Source organism: Aptenodytes forsteri, unplaced genomic scaffold (genome assembly GCF_000699145.1).
Source record: "Aptenodytes forsteri isolate BGI_AS27 unplaced genomic scaffold, ASM69914v1 Scaffold120, whole genome shotgun sequence".
Taxonomy (NCBI): domain Eukaryota; kingdom Metazoa; phylum Chordata; class Aves; order Sphenisciformes; family Spheniscidae; genus Aptenodytes; species Aptenodytes forsteri.
The window spans coordinates 2,157,458-2,173,742 of NW_008795938.1; the positions used below are offsets into that span (position 1 = coordinate 2,157,458).

Consider the following 16,285-nt stretch of genomic DNA (forward strand, 5'->3'; position numbering starts at 1 on the left):
AGAGACAAACAAAAAAAAATACATCCTATGTGTGGTTATTTTAGAAATGGTACCACACAGACTGAAGTAATAGCTGCAGTCAGACAGGCTCCACGGGCTGACGAGCGAAGTATTCCCCTCACTGGCAAGTAATACAGCTTCTCCTCCCTGCAGCCTGAGGCTACTCCTGCAGCCAATGCTTTGCCCATATCCTAGAAGAAAGAGCCTCTGCCCTCTCCTGTACAACTACTGACATTGCTTCCTTACCACCTTTTTCCCTCCTGCCTAATTGTGCCTGCATGATCCCATATACCTGTAAAAATCCACATTTCAGAGGACTGGGAGGGATGTCATAAAATGATCAAGGCTTCCGCCTTTGGCATGTGCCTGTGCCAAGAACAGAGACTTCACAACCACTCTTCTTTCCCCAACCTATTCCAGCACTTTATGATCGTCTTTAGGGAGGCCCCTTTGAGGAGCAACTGACTGAAATCTTCTTCTCTCTGGTTTTGGCTCCCTTCCCTTTGCCCTCTTCAGTGAAAACAGATAGTTCTGGGTTTTGTTGCAGCAAGCTGCAGACTGTTTCCTGTTCTTCCTTACCTCCTCCCCTCTGCAATGGTCAAGCACAGCTTTTCAGCATCAAAAGGTATTTGATCCTACTAAACGGTGGGTCCATTTAACTGTTTTCTTCTCTGGAGGAAAGAGAGAGGGGGTTGAGCATAGAAGTTTCTCATGCATGTCAGACCCCCATTGCATTGTTTGACTGTGGTTGACAGAAGCTTGTCAATATTTTTGAGAAATGTGAGAGAACAAAAAAAACCCCAAACATAAAATGAAGTTTTTTCCACTTTGCCTGAAATCTTTAAAAACTTAAAGTTTTGTTATTTCAAGGCACGGGATAAAAATAATTGATTTTTGGTAAACATTAGTTGCTGAACTTCTTAAAAAGCTGAAGTATCTTGTGTTTTCATTATCCATTCTCCAACTGAAAGCAGATTTATGGTAGGTATGCAAGAAAAAAATATTTCAAAATAACTACCCCCTTTTCTGGAAGGCTCCTGAACTCAAACCACCGTAAAAAACTTGTCAAGCAACACATGCCTTTAACAGCAGACATAGTGTTAAAAAAAAAAAAAATCTGTTTGTGCTTCCCCAGAGTGAGGAGAAAAGGTAAGGTAAGACAAGGTAAAGGTAAGGAATGCTGAAGATGCGTAGCCAGGCAGAGCGATCCATCAGGCAGGCGCTGCCGGCACTGTGCACTCTCCGGGCTGGAAAGGCTCCTCAACCTGGAGGGATGAGCTGAGGGTCACCGTGGTGGGGTCAGACCCATGTGGAGACACTGGGCTGTGTCTCCGTTAAAAGCAGGGCTGGGGACTGTCCCCAGAAGGCAGGCTGGATGTGACCACCCTCTCTGGAAGCAGTTCAGCAGCATGGGCATGATCTGCATATGCCAGCTGGTCTCAGCTCCAGAGAACAGTCATGAGCACAATTAATTTCAGCTGGGTAACTACAAACCACACAGGGAGACAGCATTTTTTGATATAAAAGCATTTTATTTGGATTGGGAGTTCAATTTAATTGGATTATAGCTTGGTTTAAAATGGGAATACTTTTCCCTTGACAATGTTACTTACCATGGGGCTTTCTTTTTTGGTGTATGTGAAACTTTCTCAATTTTAATGGCAGGAAAAAACCCAAAGGTTTATCCTGTAAAATTAGTCGTCTTTGGTGTATAGTGTTCTGATACTTCATGCTTGCTTTTTTTTTTTTTTTTAGCCTGCTAATTTAATCGTACTGAAAATTAAACACCATGCTGATTCTCCTACCAAGTACAAGCGGATGTGTTCCTACCTGCACTTTTCACTGCTGGAGAACTTCTTGGCAGTGATGGTCACAGATAGCACATTAAGAAGCAATGCTGGTGCATGTAAACTAACTGTGGCAAAATTCCCAGTGGCTTCTCTCTTTTCTTTGAGACACTTCTTATAATGCTTATAAGACATTTCTTATACCTTCACTCCTGCCTAAATTCAACAAGACATCTGAATTTTTTGGAACTTAAATTGACAAGATCTCAATCTCTGTCATGAGTGTATAGATCATGTTAGATCTCATAGATTTTTTTCTTAGTAGATTCAGTCCAGTGCTGAACCACAAACTGAGCAGGCAGTTCAGGCTGTTCAGACTGAACAAAACTAAGAATCAAACAGGTACTTATTCAGAGCTAGTTAGAAAACGAGGAGGGAAAATTCCAGAGTTTTGATGAAACCTCTATCTCCTTTATGATAAATTCCGAATTCACTGAGCTCTGCTTGCAGCTTTGTGCACAGTAACAGAGCAGGTACAATCAAATAAACTTAATCACAGCCTGATGCAATCTGAGACACCTGAAAGCACATTAATAATTGTTCAGATTCATAACTCATTAACCAGCTCAGACATGGCACCGTCCAGTTTTCAGAGGAGTGTGTGGAAGGTAGACTGAACATCCATGTGTGTATGCGTATGCCTGGGCTCACTGGCAGAGACCAGGAAAGGCAGCAGAAGGCAGCCAAGTGTCCAGATGTTAAATTAACTTATTCTTTTGCTTTCAAGAACCTGTCCTTGCTATTCCAATCTACATACACCCCTCTGAAAGTCAGTGCAAATTCTGCATCTGAAGAATTGCTTTACTGAGGTGGGATGCTGAATTTCAAGGACCAAGTTGTTGTTCAGTGAAAATTATTTCTCCAGTCTCAGTGTCTCCATTTTGCCTTTGCAGTGTGTGCTGGCAGACGGCAGGGGCTGCTCCTCCTGCGCCGGCAGCCCAGGTCATATTCGGAGCCCCTTATCTCTTCTGTATTCCCAGGAGGCCTCTGGAGATCAATTCACAAAATAGAGATAGCAGACGGGGGGAGTGTTACATTGTCACAAAGTCAATATTTTTGAATCACTGAATGATTAAACAAGCATTGTTTCCTGCTTGTGCATTAATGTACAATCAGTTGCCAGATGGGAGATATAAAGTATATATGAAGTCTTGCACAAGCTACGGTTTAGTACCAGGAAGTACCTGTCGATGAAAGATAAGCAGCCCGCCAGGATGAAAATGTTATTACTCTGGTAATTGCCTAAAATCATTTTCTGCTCTTCTCAGGAAATGATGCACTTATTCATTCTTGCTCAGTGTTTTATCCATGGGCAGAAATGGGCTTTCTCTCCATTTCCCATGTGCTCTCGCATCGAGTTGTACGGGCTGCTGTTGCCATCAGCCCTGACCCTGTGTGTTCAGCTTGCTGCTGCCGGAGAGGGCCAGGGGGCATAACACAGGCTATTTTTTACCCCTAAGGAGTCTGTCAATACACTGATTCCTTCTCCAAGTGTTACACCATGTCACTGGTAATGTTTGTGACCTTCTGCAGACAAAGTTGTTAGTAGCTGTGGCGAGACAGCAATTTTTTCTCATCATATGGGTGTTTAACCTTTTCAGTTTTCTTCTCGCTGTGAATGAACACAATCTCAGCGTCTCCCCAGAGGTTCTTACCACCAGCGGGTCTTCAAAACGGCAATTAATCAGCAGGAAAAAATGTACGCCGGCAACTTGTTTTTTGTGAAACAGGCTTTTACTTATTTTCTCCTATTGTGTTTTGAGTAAAGGATTGAACCAGCAAGTTTTTTCAACCCTATCAACTACGGAGCAGAGAAACGTGTTATCAAAACATAGCCATGCCCAACGCTGGCATGGCGATGCTGCACCCTCCTGCAGGCATCTCTGGGCATCTCGGTGAGGGGCAGCACGAGGTGTGTCCCACTCCCCCCCCCTCCCCCGCAGTGGGCAGAGAGGAGAAGGAAGGCATTGATTTTAAAAGAGATTAAATAAAAGGACTCTTGCAACCCAGCGGCAATCTCCCAGGGAAGCAGTGTAACTGCAGGTTGGGCCAACCGCAGCCACCAGTGTCACCTTGGAGACCGGCTGGAAAACTCCAGGCCTCCCAAAAAAGGGGGGGGCCAACGCGGCTGGGTGTGTAAACAAGTAAAACGAGATGGACAAGGAAGGTCTGCAGTGAGCCCGCGGCCCTGCATCCCCTCCACTTACCGCCAGAGCCCAGCGAGAGCCTGGGAGCGGGGAGGCAGGTGGGGCACGACGCTGTCCCAGCCCCCCGACACCTCCCAAGTCCTGGGTGGAAACCCCGGGTGCTGGATAGCATTGCAGGTAAAGGATTTTCTCGTTTGCTAGCTCGCAGTGAGCTTCTCTGATCAGTTGAGGTTGCGGTTCGGCCAAGAGTAGGGGGTTTTTTATATACATATATCATTGTATATATTTTGCAAAAAAAGAAAGTAAACGCAAAATAGCAAGAGTAGTAACGCCCCACCTGCCAGAAGGTGGGAGCCGGATGATGCTGGGGATGGTGGAGAGGGGGAGGGGAGGCTGCTACAGGGGGGTCAGTGGGGCTGGGAAGGTGTTTAGATGGTTGCCAAATACTCATGCAGTTTTCATGCTCTTAATAATTTAATGACATTATTAGGAATAAACCAAATGGGTGCAGTTGGTTTAGGACACTTAATCTATTCCCAGACTCCGAGATCTTCTGCTCAGGCGTAGTGTGTGACTCACGCGTTTGGCCAGGACAGGGGCTTTCAGGAGCCTACGATAATCCAGAGGCTCGTACGGGTTTCTGCCTGCCACACTGGGGTGTTTTTCAGGATTTTCACAGGAGGCTTTTGGCCTCAGCTGAAGAATAATGTATAAACAAATGGTGCTGAGCTTAGATTAAATCTGATTCTCCAGGTTTAAGCCTCAGGCTTAGAGGGATGTAAAGGGATCTGGTTGCTGAACAGCCTAAGGTTCTTCTGGAAAAACCCAACCCAAAATTTCAGGTTTTGTATTTGTTAAGAAGAAATGCAATCATTTCTGTTCAGGCTGCACAACACAACATTGCCTACAGAAACAAACAATGCTGAGAACATGGGGTATTATAATTGCTCATAGCCCAGGCTGTTACGCAAAACAAAACCCTCTAGCATTCAGAATTAAATTAACCAGCCCCTTTTCCATTTCACCGTGGGAGACATCTGATGATCTTGGAAGAGATATAAGAATTAAAAACATGCAAAATTATGGTTATGACCTTTTCTTGTATTAATACATAACACATTTGTAAGGTATACAGAGAACTGTTATATTCAGCAAATCCTGACTGTATCTTTAATTACTTCACATCATCCAAAAAGGGGCAAAAGCAAAATGAAAGGAGAGGAGAGAGCATGTGAATCTCTGTGATTCCTCTGTCCTTGCTCTGATTCAGAATCTGTTTTCTTACAATGCAGTATAGTCTTTTAACAGCCTAGGAAGGGTTTATCTCTAGCTTAAACCAGCAGCCAACTGAAATAGGGAAGTGGTAGACATGTTACTATGGACCAGGCTTGCATGTAGTAGTGTTTATATTTAACTGGTTTTCTGTATTTATTGAATGTATAGAAAGGATTCTCAAACGCATACTGCTGTGTGACACAGGAAGCCAGGTCATGTTTAAGAGGCTTTAGTGTAATGTGTAAATGCAATCACTTTACAAACAGTCTTTAATTGCTGAGTTTTAGATAACAACATGGTGTTGGTGATTTTGTTATTGAACATTACAGAAAATGGAGATTTACAAAGAGCAGCAGAAATATTTGCTGTTAGTGTTTTTAACCATGATACATGGGGAAAAAAAAGAGAATATGTCTGCCTATGGCATTAGTGAGATTTAGAGTGCTCTGTCCCACTTTAAAAGGAACACTGGAAAAAACTGGAAAAGTTCAGGAACAACAGCAGAATTATCCAACATCCGTAAACTCATTTTGTAGCGAGAGTCCTAAGCTGTGTCTAATTACTTAGCCAAAGAGGGTTTAAAAGGGACCTTCAAGTGTTTGCATCTGGACAAATTTTTAATAGGTAGTTCTTTAATCTAGTAAAAGAAAGTAAAACAGCATCTAATGATTGGGGAAATTCAAGCCTGAAACAAAGAACATATTTTAAAAAGCAAATGATTCAATACTGGAACAACTTAGCCTAGAGATGGTGAGTTCTCAGCTACAAATGCTGGTAGGTGTAGAAGCAAACTTTGTACTTACTGCAGAGATAACTGAAGATTGGCCAGTTTCAGGGGCTTTTAATGAGATACAAGAGATCATAATACATATTATATCAGATGATCCCTCCCTAGCTTCAATTCGTGAATCTCTCTGCAATGATTATTTGATGTGTATTGCAGTATACTGGAAATGCCTCCGCTGAACCTGGGGCAAAGAGCTACTACGCTCTTTGCATGGTGTGTGTTTGCGTAGGTTTTTGCAGCGTGCAGTGGAGACAAGTGATGTTATCAATCGGTCTCAGTATTTATAGATCTATATAAATACATAACATAGTATAGAGGCATACTGCACAGTGCTATGCATGCGTTACGCACTCTACATATAGATGCATAGGCATTATAGATACATAAGCTATAGTACATAATTATATTATGTAAATTACATAAACACAGTTTGCACTGTGTTTATGTAACCTCACTGTATTTTATATTCTTGCCAGCTAAACATCTCCTCTTAAGGACAGGTCATTGTTTGCAGAAAACATTTTTGACTGTTGATCTCACATAGCTGTAAGGTCTTTCTGGTCACTCGTTAATGAGTTCCCAGAAGAACTTTGCTGATTCTGGCTGAAGCAAAAACTGAAATGGTCTCTTTTCTACCACGCTAGACTTCTACAATAAGCTAGTACTGAAACCATTTGGGGGGAACAAAAACATTTTATTTTTCTGTTTTTCCAAGCCCAGCTGGTGTTGTCTGAAGCACACGTGACATTACCAGCTGCCGTAGCCAATGCCCTGTAGACAGGAGTGGAGTAGTTAAGATGAAACAGTTTAATTCCACGTTTCTCAGTTTTCTCTGACCGATTCAATTCACACTTCTGCACATGCAATGACAATGAGATTGGAACGGCAATGTGCACCGATGATGCCTCACAGGGCCGCCCATCTTCTTCATCTCCCCATCCCAGAGCACCCCTCAGCAGACCACCAAGTGCCCTCCGAGTCAAGAGCTCTGCTGTAACTCAGCCCAGCCCTTCTGTGACTCTTTCATGCGCCAGTCCTGTGATGCTTTAAAGGCTGGAAAATATTTTGAGGGCCTTCGTGATCTGCAGACCCAGCAGCCAGGCTAGGGAGTGGCAGTCCTGGCCCTAAGCATGTGCCCCTAAAATGTCTGTACGGGAATGGGCAGCCCTAGTACTTTTAGCACTAGGCACAAATAATCCCTGTGGGAGAAGGAGCGACCCTCTGCCAGCCCGGGCGTGCTGCTCTTGGTGGTGCTGTTGCAGTGCTGCAAGTCCATGGGCTGGTTTTCCCACTTTTTATCCCACTGTCTTCCTCTGAGGGAAGCTGGAAGGCTTATGTGACTGTTGGCTAAGTCCTGAAATCCTGGGGTGCTAAATGCTGTGCAAGTTTAAGGTATTAATTTGTTCTGCAGTTGTGTTAAAATAGCACAAGGTGTCATCTGTAGGCGAGGTCAGGTCTCGGGGTGATCACCGTTGCTTAGACATGCAATGGGAGAAAGCCCTGCTCTGGAGAATTAGGACTACAGTGGAACAAAAGCAAACATAAGGAAAAGTCCTCACCCAGGACATGTTTTGCTGTCACAGCTCTACCTGTGGGCAAATGCTAACTGCAAACCTGGCCAGGCTGAGGAGGCTCAGCAGGGTTGCTGATGGTGCGGAGGCAGCAGTGCTCTCCTGGCTGCGTCCACCAGTTTTCACTGCGTTCGTACACTGTAGGCAGCAAATTCTTACCCACACTTTCATATTTGCATCTGGGTTAATCACAGGGTGGTTGGCTGAGCTGTCCTTTCAGGGTTGGTGGCCCATATTGGCAATTTCCCCTTCTGATAGAAGGATATAAGGAAAAGGAAATAGAGGGTCAAAATGAGTCCTCATGAGAGAGGTGCCAGCACCTTGCAAGTGAGGAATTTGGGATGCTCCATATACTAAGGCAGGTTTCAGCACTCTGCCTTGTGCATGTGAATCCACACCGTACAAGCGCTTTGGTCTTCCAGATGCCGGGCACAGCAAGGCATGACCGAGAGATGGCAATCCAGGCCAAAAGAAATCTGTCCAAAACCACCGACCCCGTAGAAAGACTTCGCCTGCAGTGTTTAGCAAGGGGATCTGCAGGCATCAAAGGACTTGGCAGGTGAGTCTAAGAAATCAAATCCATTTTTCAGCCTAATACTTTTAGCTGCTCATAGGCTAAGCAGGGACCAAAACTTGAGTTTCCTGGTTCCAATGCAAATGCCACAACCCACAGAGCCTGGGCTTGGGGCTCCTGTGTTTTAGGAGACAGGACTGACCTGCTCACCTGTTGAAGGACCAAAGACTGTGAATCCCTCAGAGGAAGGTGCTTCCTTGAGACCCAGAACAATTCCTGCCAGGGAGAGAGGGGGAACATAAAACATACCCCTCTCTCTGGTATTTTCTATAATTGACTTAAGTATCTCAATACTGGGGATTTTGTGCTTCCTTTCCGTTGGGGTGTGATTCCCTTGTATGTAATGGTCTATTAGCTGTCTAGTTTATGGGAGGCGTCTAGACTCCTTCTGCAGTCACCCTGAGAGTGTGGGTCACCCCACTCCTAGGAAAGGGGAGCTGCATCACACCCTGAAACTCCCTCCCGGGCCCCATAAACCACAGAGGGATCCTAGGTGACCAGCTGGAACTTCATCTACATGCCCAACTTTCAGACGGCTCAGTGTGTACTGAATAGGAAGACTGCTTCAGTTAAGGCAGCCTTCACCTCATTTAACTTCAGCTGTGTAATATTCAGGCACCCAATCTAAGCAAGTCATCTCTGCTGTCAATAAGTGTGCGTGTGGGGTTGTTGGTTTTTTTTTTCCTCCCTCTTTTGTTTTTTTTCTCAGAAGACTGTACAGTACAAGGGGGAAATGTTATCTCAGTAAGGTGTCCCCCTGCGGTTTTTTTCCCCTCCCTCTTTTGTTTTTTTTCTCAGAAGACTGTACAGTACAAGGGGGAAATGTTATCTCAGTAAGGTGTCCCTGTGCTCCAGCACTGTGCTTAAACCGCTGCAGCATTTTCCAAGTTTTCCTGTGCATTCTCCTCAAATTGCACATTTTTCACAGAGTATTTCGGATTATGGATGATGACAACAGCAGGACCCTTGATTTCAAAGAGTTTGTGAAAGGATTAAATGATTATGCTATGATGATAGACAAGGAAGAAGCACAAGAGATTTTCCGGATATTTGATAAAGATGGCAGTGGAACAATTGATTTTGATGAATTTCTTGTTACACTGAGAGTAAGTCTGGGAATTTATATTATTACTGCATTAAATGGAGAAAAAGTCTTGATTTGTCATTAGCTGAACACGAAACACAGCACTTTTGTTCACCTTAGTAATTAGCAAAGTCTACAGCTCTATTTAAAAAGTCAGTAACTCTTGAGAAGTTAAAATATTCTATTTCCATCTAAATATGCTAAAGGAGAAAATCACCCTAAACAACACCGCTGTGGATGAGAGAGCTCAGAAGCCAACATGTCTCTGCAATTTACTGGCAAGGCGTAAGGCTCCTCGCAAATAGAATAGAATAGAATAGAATAGAATAGAATAGAATAGAATAGAATAGAACAGAACAGAACAGAATAGAATAGAATAGAATAGAGTAGTTTAGTTGCAAATAAATGGTTGTGATTTTTTTTATTAATTGCTGCCTTGATTTAGGTACCTAAATTCCTATATTGTCGTCCAGGTACCTATGTGGTTCAGCCCATTAATCTCACTTCTTTGCCTGTCATTTTATGATGCATCTCCTTATAACATGAACTAATCCAGTGGTGGCTTTCTCTAATCAACCACAGTGTGACTGATTTTGGTTGGAGCCTCTTTGCTCTGCTGAAGTCTAAACAATTAAGAAAAAAAATAATTAGTGCTTAGAGTAATTAGTAATTTCTTGTTAGAAATATTTACAATGGGTAGAATAGAAAACTGTTCTAGGTAGCATTTTCTCTCTTATTGTCCATTTACTATCGTATTGACAGACACTGAATAATCTCGATCACACTGCTTTTTTGGTGATTGCCCTTCCTAGCTCATGGACAGTGTAGACTGTCAGTTTGTTGTCCCAGGTGCCTTGAAATAGGTTTTATATTAACAACAGCAGTTACTTGAATTTAGAACTGGCCAAGTAGTTGGCAGAAATAAAATGATTCTGTTAATATTTCTTTACAGCCTCCCATGTCGAATGCAAGAAAAGAGATCATCATGCAGGCATTTAGGAAGTTAGATAAGACTGGAGATGGTGTCATAACAATTGAAGACTTACGGGGGGTGTATAATGCAAAGCATCATCCCAAATACCAAAATGGAGACTGGACAGAAGATCAAGTTTTTAGGGCCTTTCTGGATAATTTTGATTCACCCTATGACAAAGATGGGAAGGTAAGTGAAACATCTAATGTCAAGCCATGAAATCACCATCTGACTCAGCATTTGACTTAAATTATCAAATCTGAGAGCGATCGCAGTACCAAACATGCATTTACATCACATTTATGGGGGACAGTAAAATGGATGTATAACCTCTGTGTAGGACTCTCGGCGCAGCTTGCTATGCATTCGGAGGCAAAGGGGCTCTGCAGGAGGTGCAAGGGTAGACGTGAGATTGCATTTACAGGCTTGTAGCCTTGATGCTTTACTTTCATAGGTTACTCTATATCTTCAGACTAACCCACACAATTTCTGATTTTCAAGATCCACATAAATTGGAGGATTTTTCACTTCTTAGGAGGATACATACCAGGATCCAGTTCAAAAGCAGGTTCCCTTGTATGTGAAGTACTTTACAGTTAGCGCTTCTCCAGTGTGTGTAATTACTGAGACACTTGACTTGGAAATCAGTCCATAATAGAGACAGATTTTTCCACAGAGAGTTGGAGGGAGGGTGGGGTTGGGGGGGCTGCCACCAGCCATGTGCCCTGAGGGGCACTAGCTGAGGCAGGGCTGGGAGCCCTTCCTGCCCTCTGCCTTGACTTTCTGGTGCAGGTGCAAAGCCTGGGCACCTTCTGTGATGGACTTCTTATGCATCCGCTTTGTAACCATCTCTGAGCCAAGCATGCTTTGTTTCCCCTGTTGTTATGTGCCTGCAAACTTCTTTGGTCTGAACTTACACGTGTCTGACCAACTCAGAGCAATCGTGGATCTCCGCTGGTCACATGGTGATACTCTCAATCCGAGCTGTTCATAATAACGAACTAGATAACGTTTCATCAGCTCTTTGTGGAATGTCTTTAACACTTCACACTTCAGAGGTTGCACCTCGGTTTTCATGGCTGCACTACGCTGGTGACTCCTACCTGTCTTACAGCTGGCTACTACATCCAAATCCCCCACTTGCTTTATTTCCAACAGGCAGGCTCTCAGTTTGTAGAGAGGTGATGGGTTTTATTTCACTTGGGCATGACTTTGCACTTGGTAGAGCTGAATTTCATCCCTTTTTCTGTTGTGTCATCCTCAGAGTACCAGTTACGTGAGTTGTCCCCTTCCTTCTCTGCAGCAGTGATGACATCTAGCAAACCTCAAGCAAAACGTTCCTGCTTTTTGTGCTGAGGTCATAAATTCAATGAATCCCCAAAATGATCCTTGACAAGTTCAGTGCCTTTTACCTCATAAACGCTGCAGTGTTTGAGCTTATAGAAAAGTTACTCTGAGCACCCACCTCTTGTTCAGCAATCCTGATGTTAGTCCACCTGATTGCAGTTCCTTCTGGGAACTGACTGTGACTTTCCTGTGCCGGAGTCTGAGATCACTAATGACACTGGTATGAGCTGAACACCTAAAATGTTTTTAGCAGAAATGCCTCAAGGCTAAGCATCTGCTAGAAAGGTCCTTTTCACCGTGATCTTGCTGGGTGCCTCTGAAATAGGCAGGGTCAGCGAAGCTTGTAATCGGTTTCTGATGGTAGGACAGTCTACAGCGTTCACTTCTCCCAGTTGTCACGTTTTACTTAGCTCTCAAATGCACAACGCAGTAGGAGCAAATATTTTTCTGTGATGTTTATTCAAAGAATGACCTATACAGTTCAAGAGTTAAGGCATCGCAAGAGACAGGCAGTGTTTGTATCTGCTAATCTGATTTTTTTTTTTAATGGTCATTTTAAAACCAATTCAACCTGAAAATACCCATGAAAGATATTCAAAAGTCTTAGGTATTTGAAAGAACCTCAATTCTTTAAGTGAGACCTGTTTAGAGCAATGGTATTTTCTCTCTAGTGAATGGATATAAAGCTTCTAGCTGTCTCTGGGTTGCACCAGAAACCCGATCCACTTTTATTAATAATAATGCAAAGAACCAGATTATAGCATCCCTGGAAAAAAATGTATTAAAACATTTGTCGTCTTGATCAGCACTGATTTTAACTTCAGTTCCTGGTAAGGTTAGTTTAACTCACGTTTCATTTCCATGCAAGTGTTCCTGGAGGACAAGAGCTCTTATTTCTAGCAAAGAAGTGAACTCAGGCAAATTTTCAGTGTCTTCATTCTTCCTGTTGGATTCCTTTTCACTAGCAACAACATGAAACAGCAGTTGTTAAGTTTCATTTAGAGTTCTTCTTAATGTGTGGTTTTGACTTATGGCATTAAAAAAAATAAAGGTTCATTTTCCTATTTTAAATCCTTCTGTCTCAGGTCACAACAGAAGAATTCATGAACTACTATGCAGGAGTCAGCGCTTCAATAGACACAGATGTCTATTTTATCATCATGATGAAGAATGCTTGGAAACTCTGATCATATGATTAAAGGAGCAAGACTTTACTTCCACCTTTTGTAGGTTCCCATGATTAAGTGTATGCACAACACCATGCTCATTTTCCATAATAACAGCTTCTAGTAACTGTGCCAATTACAGTCAATCTGCAGAAATAATTCCCACATGTTTTGGTAGGCTCAGCCTCAGGGGATTGGCGCATAATCAGAGAGCAGATCTGGCGTCCAGCCACTCTGCAGGTCTGTCCCTTTTCTCCCTGCATCCCTGACATGCCTTGTCTTTTCTGAGATGAGCTGCTCCTTTCTTCTCAGACATCCGCAGTAGGTCCCTGTGCCTCCTGAATGTATCCCCTCCTCCAGTGTTAGATACAGCTCTGTTAGACAGAAGATACAAGAGGAGGAAACTGAAATATTCTGGAAGGGTGGTGGTCTGGGGCAGACTGCTATAGATGTGAGGAAGACTGTCCCAGGAGGGTCACGTAGCCCTCTCACCTGTAGCACTGCAGCATCTCTTGGCTTCTTAAGTCTCACTTGTAGGATGGAGCAACTGCTCAGCTCGCTGCTGGGGACATGTGAGTTCCCAGTGCCAGGAGGCTGGAGGGAGAAACAAATCAAGAAGGGGAGATACGGACCAGAATAAATGCAAAACGCTCTTTAAAGCCCTGTTTTCTCCCTGGCTTACAGCTCGGCAGACAGGCATCTTTCCTGGGCATGCCTTGTTTCAAACCTCTGTGGGCCTGCTTATAGCTTTTTTCTCCCCTTTGATTTCTTTCTTTTTGTACTGTGAGATCTTCTCACTAATATCTTTCTTTAAAGGGCATACGTGTGTTACAGTATTTTCTTCTAACTCTTTCTGGAACATTTACTGGCCTGGTAGCTGTTGTCTGTACACACCTGCACTGAAAGTTGCTTACTACTTTTTGTATTTATACTGGTTTATGACCAAGCTATGACTTCAGGGAACTTTCTGGGAACTAAAGAACTTGTAACTTTCTTGTCTTGTCATCTTCTGCTTCTGATGCTGAAAAAAGGATGGGAGCCTGCCCTCCTGGTCACACCAATGAGGCTGTCTCAGTTCTGAGATCTTCTGTCCTTTTCCTATGCAGGGAGTGGGGAAATGGTGCACAAAGGAAACTGTTTAAAAAAAAAAAAAAGAAAAAAGAAAAAAAGAAGGGTGTGTGTGCTGTCTAATTATTCCTGCCTTGATTCCTTTTCCTTTTGTCATCTTCTTTCTGCTTCTCTCGCATCATTTTGCTGCTCTCCCAGACTGAGATGCTGCTGCTGTAGCAAAGAGTAAATGGCTTGTGTATGGCGGCATTTGCTCCATTTCAGGCTGGCAGCCAGCTAAAAGCAGTACAGGCTTATAGACTGGACTTTCAAAAGAGCTTGACTGATGAAGTCTCAGCTCTTACTTAGCCTGGGCTGCTACAAGTTCAAACACTGAAGTCCTGAATGCTTACTGCTCTGGTCCTATGCAAACTCTGCTTTTGTTTTGTCCAGCCATGATCTCAGTACAAGCAATAGCTGCTTGCAATTCCTCAGTAAAGGCTGTGAACTCAATTATTTTCTTTGATCTGTAAGCCTCCAGAAGCTTGCATACTGGCTGACACTGGAAACCGGTGGAAAGAATCTCTTTAAGATTGCCATCGATCATACGAGGAGCCTTTACTTACTGCGATGCTACTGAAGTGCCAACATACCTTATATGAAAAACAAACTTATTATCATATAGAGGCTGTACATGTCCTGGCAGCTTGAGTAGAATCAATTTATTTCTCATTTATTAATTGGCTCCACAACAGGGTGTCATGTTATCTGTCTGCTATGTTTCAAATAAAAAGGAAGTAATGTGAACGGACTGTGGGAATCACAAAATGAAAAAATGATTTCCTTCTGACATGCTATCTAATGTCTTGAGACCCCACAGAGATCTGTTGTGCTGACATTTAATCAAGTGCAGTAGAAGTTTTAATCTCAATAACTGCAACCAGTTTGTCTTTTCAGTGCTAATACTTTCCAATTTTATTTAATCGCAAATGCAATATACCTTTTCAGAAGGGAGGAGTGGTACTGGAAGCAACTATGATTTTTTAAAACCAGCAGAAGCTTTGTCACCGGCCTCCGGGAGCCTTAGCCAGAGCCTGTGACAGCTGGGGAAAGCTCAGTGCTCCAGGGTGAGGTTTCTGCACTGAGCTTGACTAACAGGGTTTTGTCTGGGGACCTGAAGGATGTGATCCAGGAGAGCTCAAACCCTCTCATCCTGGTGGGAGGGCTCAGCACCCACCCTGCAGGTGAGAGCCGCAGCCAGTGCACCCCTCGTGCCCTCAGAGCAGCTCCTGGCTCCTTGGGTCTGCCTGCATGTGGACCTCATCGCTCGCTGGATACATTTCTCAGCATCAGGGGGACATTTTTCACAATGTAGTCATTTCAAAATTTGTACGGAGCACATTTCCAAGGGCTGGTTTCAGATTCCTTCAAAGTCAGTGGCAAAGTTTTGTTTCACTTCTGTGGGAACAGAGTTGCTCCTGGAGCAATCTGAGTAAAAACTGGTAACTGCAGAAGAGGCATAGTGCTTTCAGGAAGAAGAAATAATCTGGGAAAGAATAACATGATTTTTCACTGGTAATCAGATGCTGTAGAACACAAATTGGAATCTGTGCTGTAAGAAATGTCATTTGATTAATACGTGTGCAAATTCATGGCACAAACACAGGCATTGCATTGGCTGCTAGGTAGGAAAATCTCTACTAGGAGGCGTGCAGCCATAATGACACACTGGGCACACACACCTGAGACTCAGTGGAAGCACTTTGCAGAGGTTAAAGCAAGTTAAAGGGATTTGAACCTGACATGAATGAGTATCGGGGCTAACAGCAGGTGCCCAGAGCTGCCCTTTAGTACTTCACTGTCCCTGTCTGCTGGGGCTGCTGCACTGTGATCTGGAAGAGACAAAAATGAAGCTCAAGTGCCCGTGTTCAGCTGCAGGTTGCTGTGCACCGGTTACAGACCCAGCAGATGCTGGAGATAGATGGTGATGCGGGCTGTCCTGCCAGTCTGTGGTTGCACAGCGCACACGGCAGATACTGGGAGATAGGTGGCAATGCACGCGATTGTATCTGGCACTAGCATCAAGATTGTCAGATCTTGGTCGGTGCTTCATGTTTGAAGCACTATTTCTTCTTTCTGATTGTGCAACAGACGCTAAACAGGATGGCATAAACCATAGGAACATCTGAGTCTGCAGGGCTGTGGGCCAATACGAGAGGCAAAGGTTTCGCCTGCACCTTGAGCTCCAGCCTGCCCCATGGCACAGCGCCTTGTCAGGGCTGCCACCAGGCAGCACCAGGAGCGTGCTCCAAAAATGCTGGTAGAACCCTGTGGTCCCTCATAGAGGGGAAAGGCTCCCTTATACCTCTCCCAAACTCTGCTCCAACCTCTACCTGAGCCATCAGAGCATCTCTGTGACCCCCTCCCAAAAGAGCACGAGGCACGGCGGGGGGGGGGGGGGGGGGGG

At 43.9% G+C, this 16,285-nt stretch overlaps 1 protein-coding gene across 1 annotated transcript; it reads left to right on the forward strand.

Annotated features, from left to right (window-relative positions):
• The first annotated feature begins 8,043 nt into the window (after positions 1–8,043).
• CAPSL (calcyphosine like) lies at positions 8,044–12,824 on the forward strand. Its single transcript, XM_009285175.2, has 4 exons — positions 8,044–8,186; positions 9,130–9,307; positions 10,238–10,447; positions 12,691–12,824. Exons 1-4 carry the CDS (start codon positions 8,050–8,052, stop codon positions 12,790–12,792), a joined length of 627 nt encoding a protein of 208 aa, XP_009283450.1. The 5' UTR covers positions 8,044–8,049; the 3' UTR covers positions 12,793–12,824.
• The last annotated feature ends 3,461 nt before the right edge of the window (positions 12,825–16,285 follow it).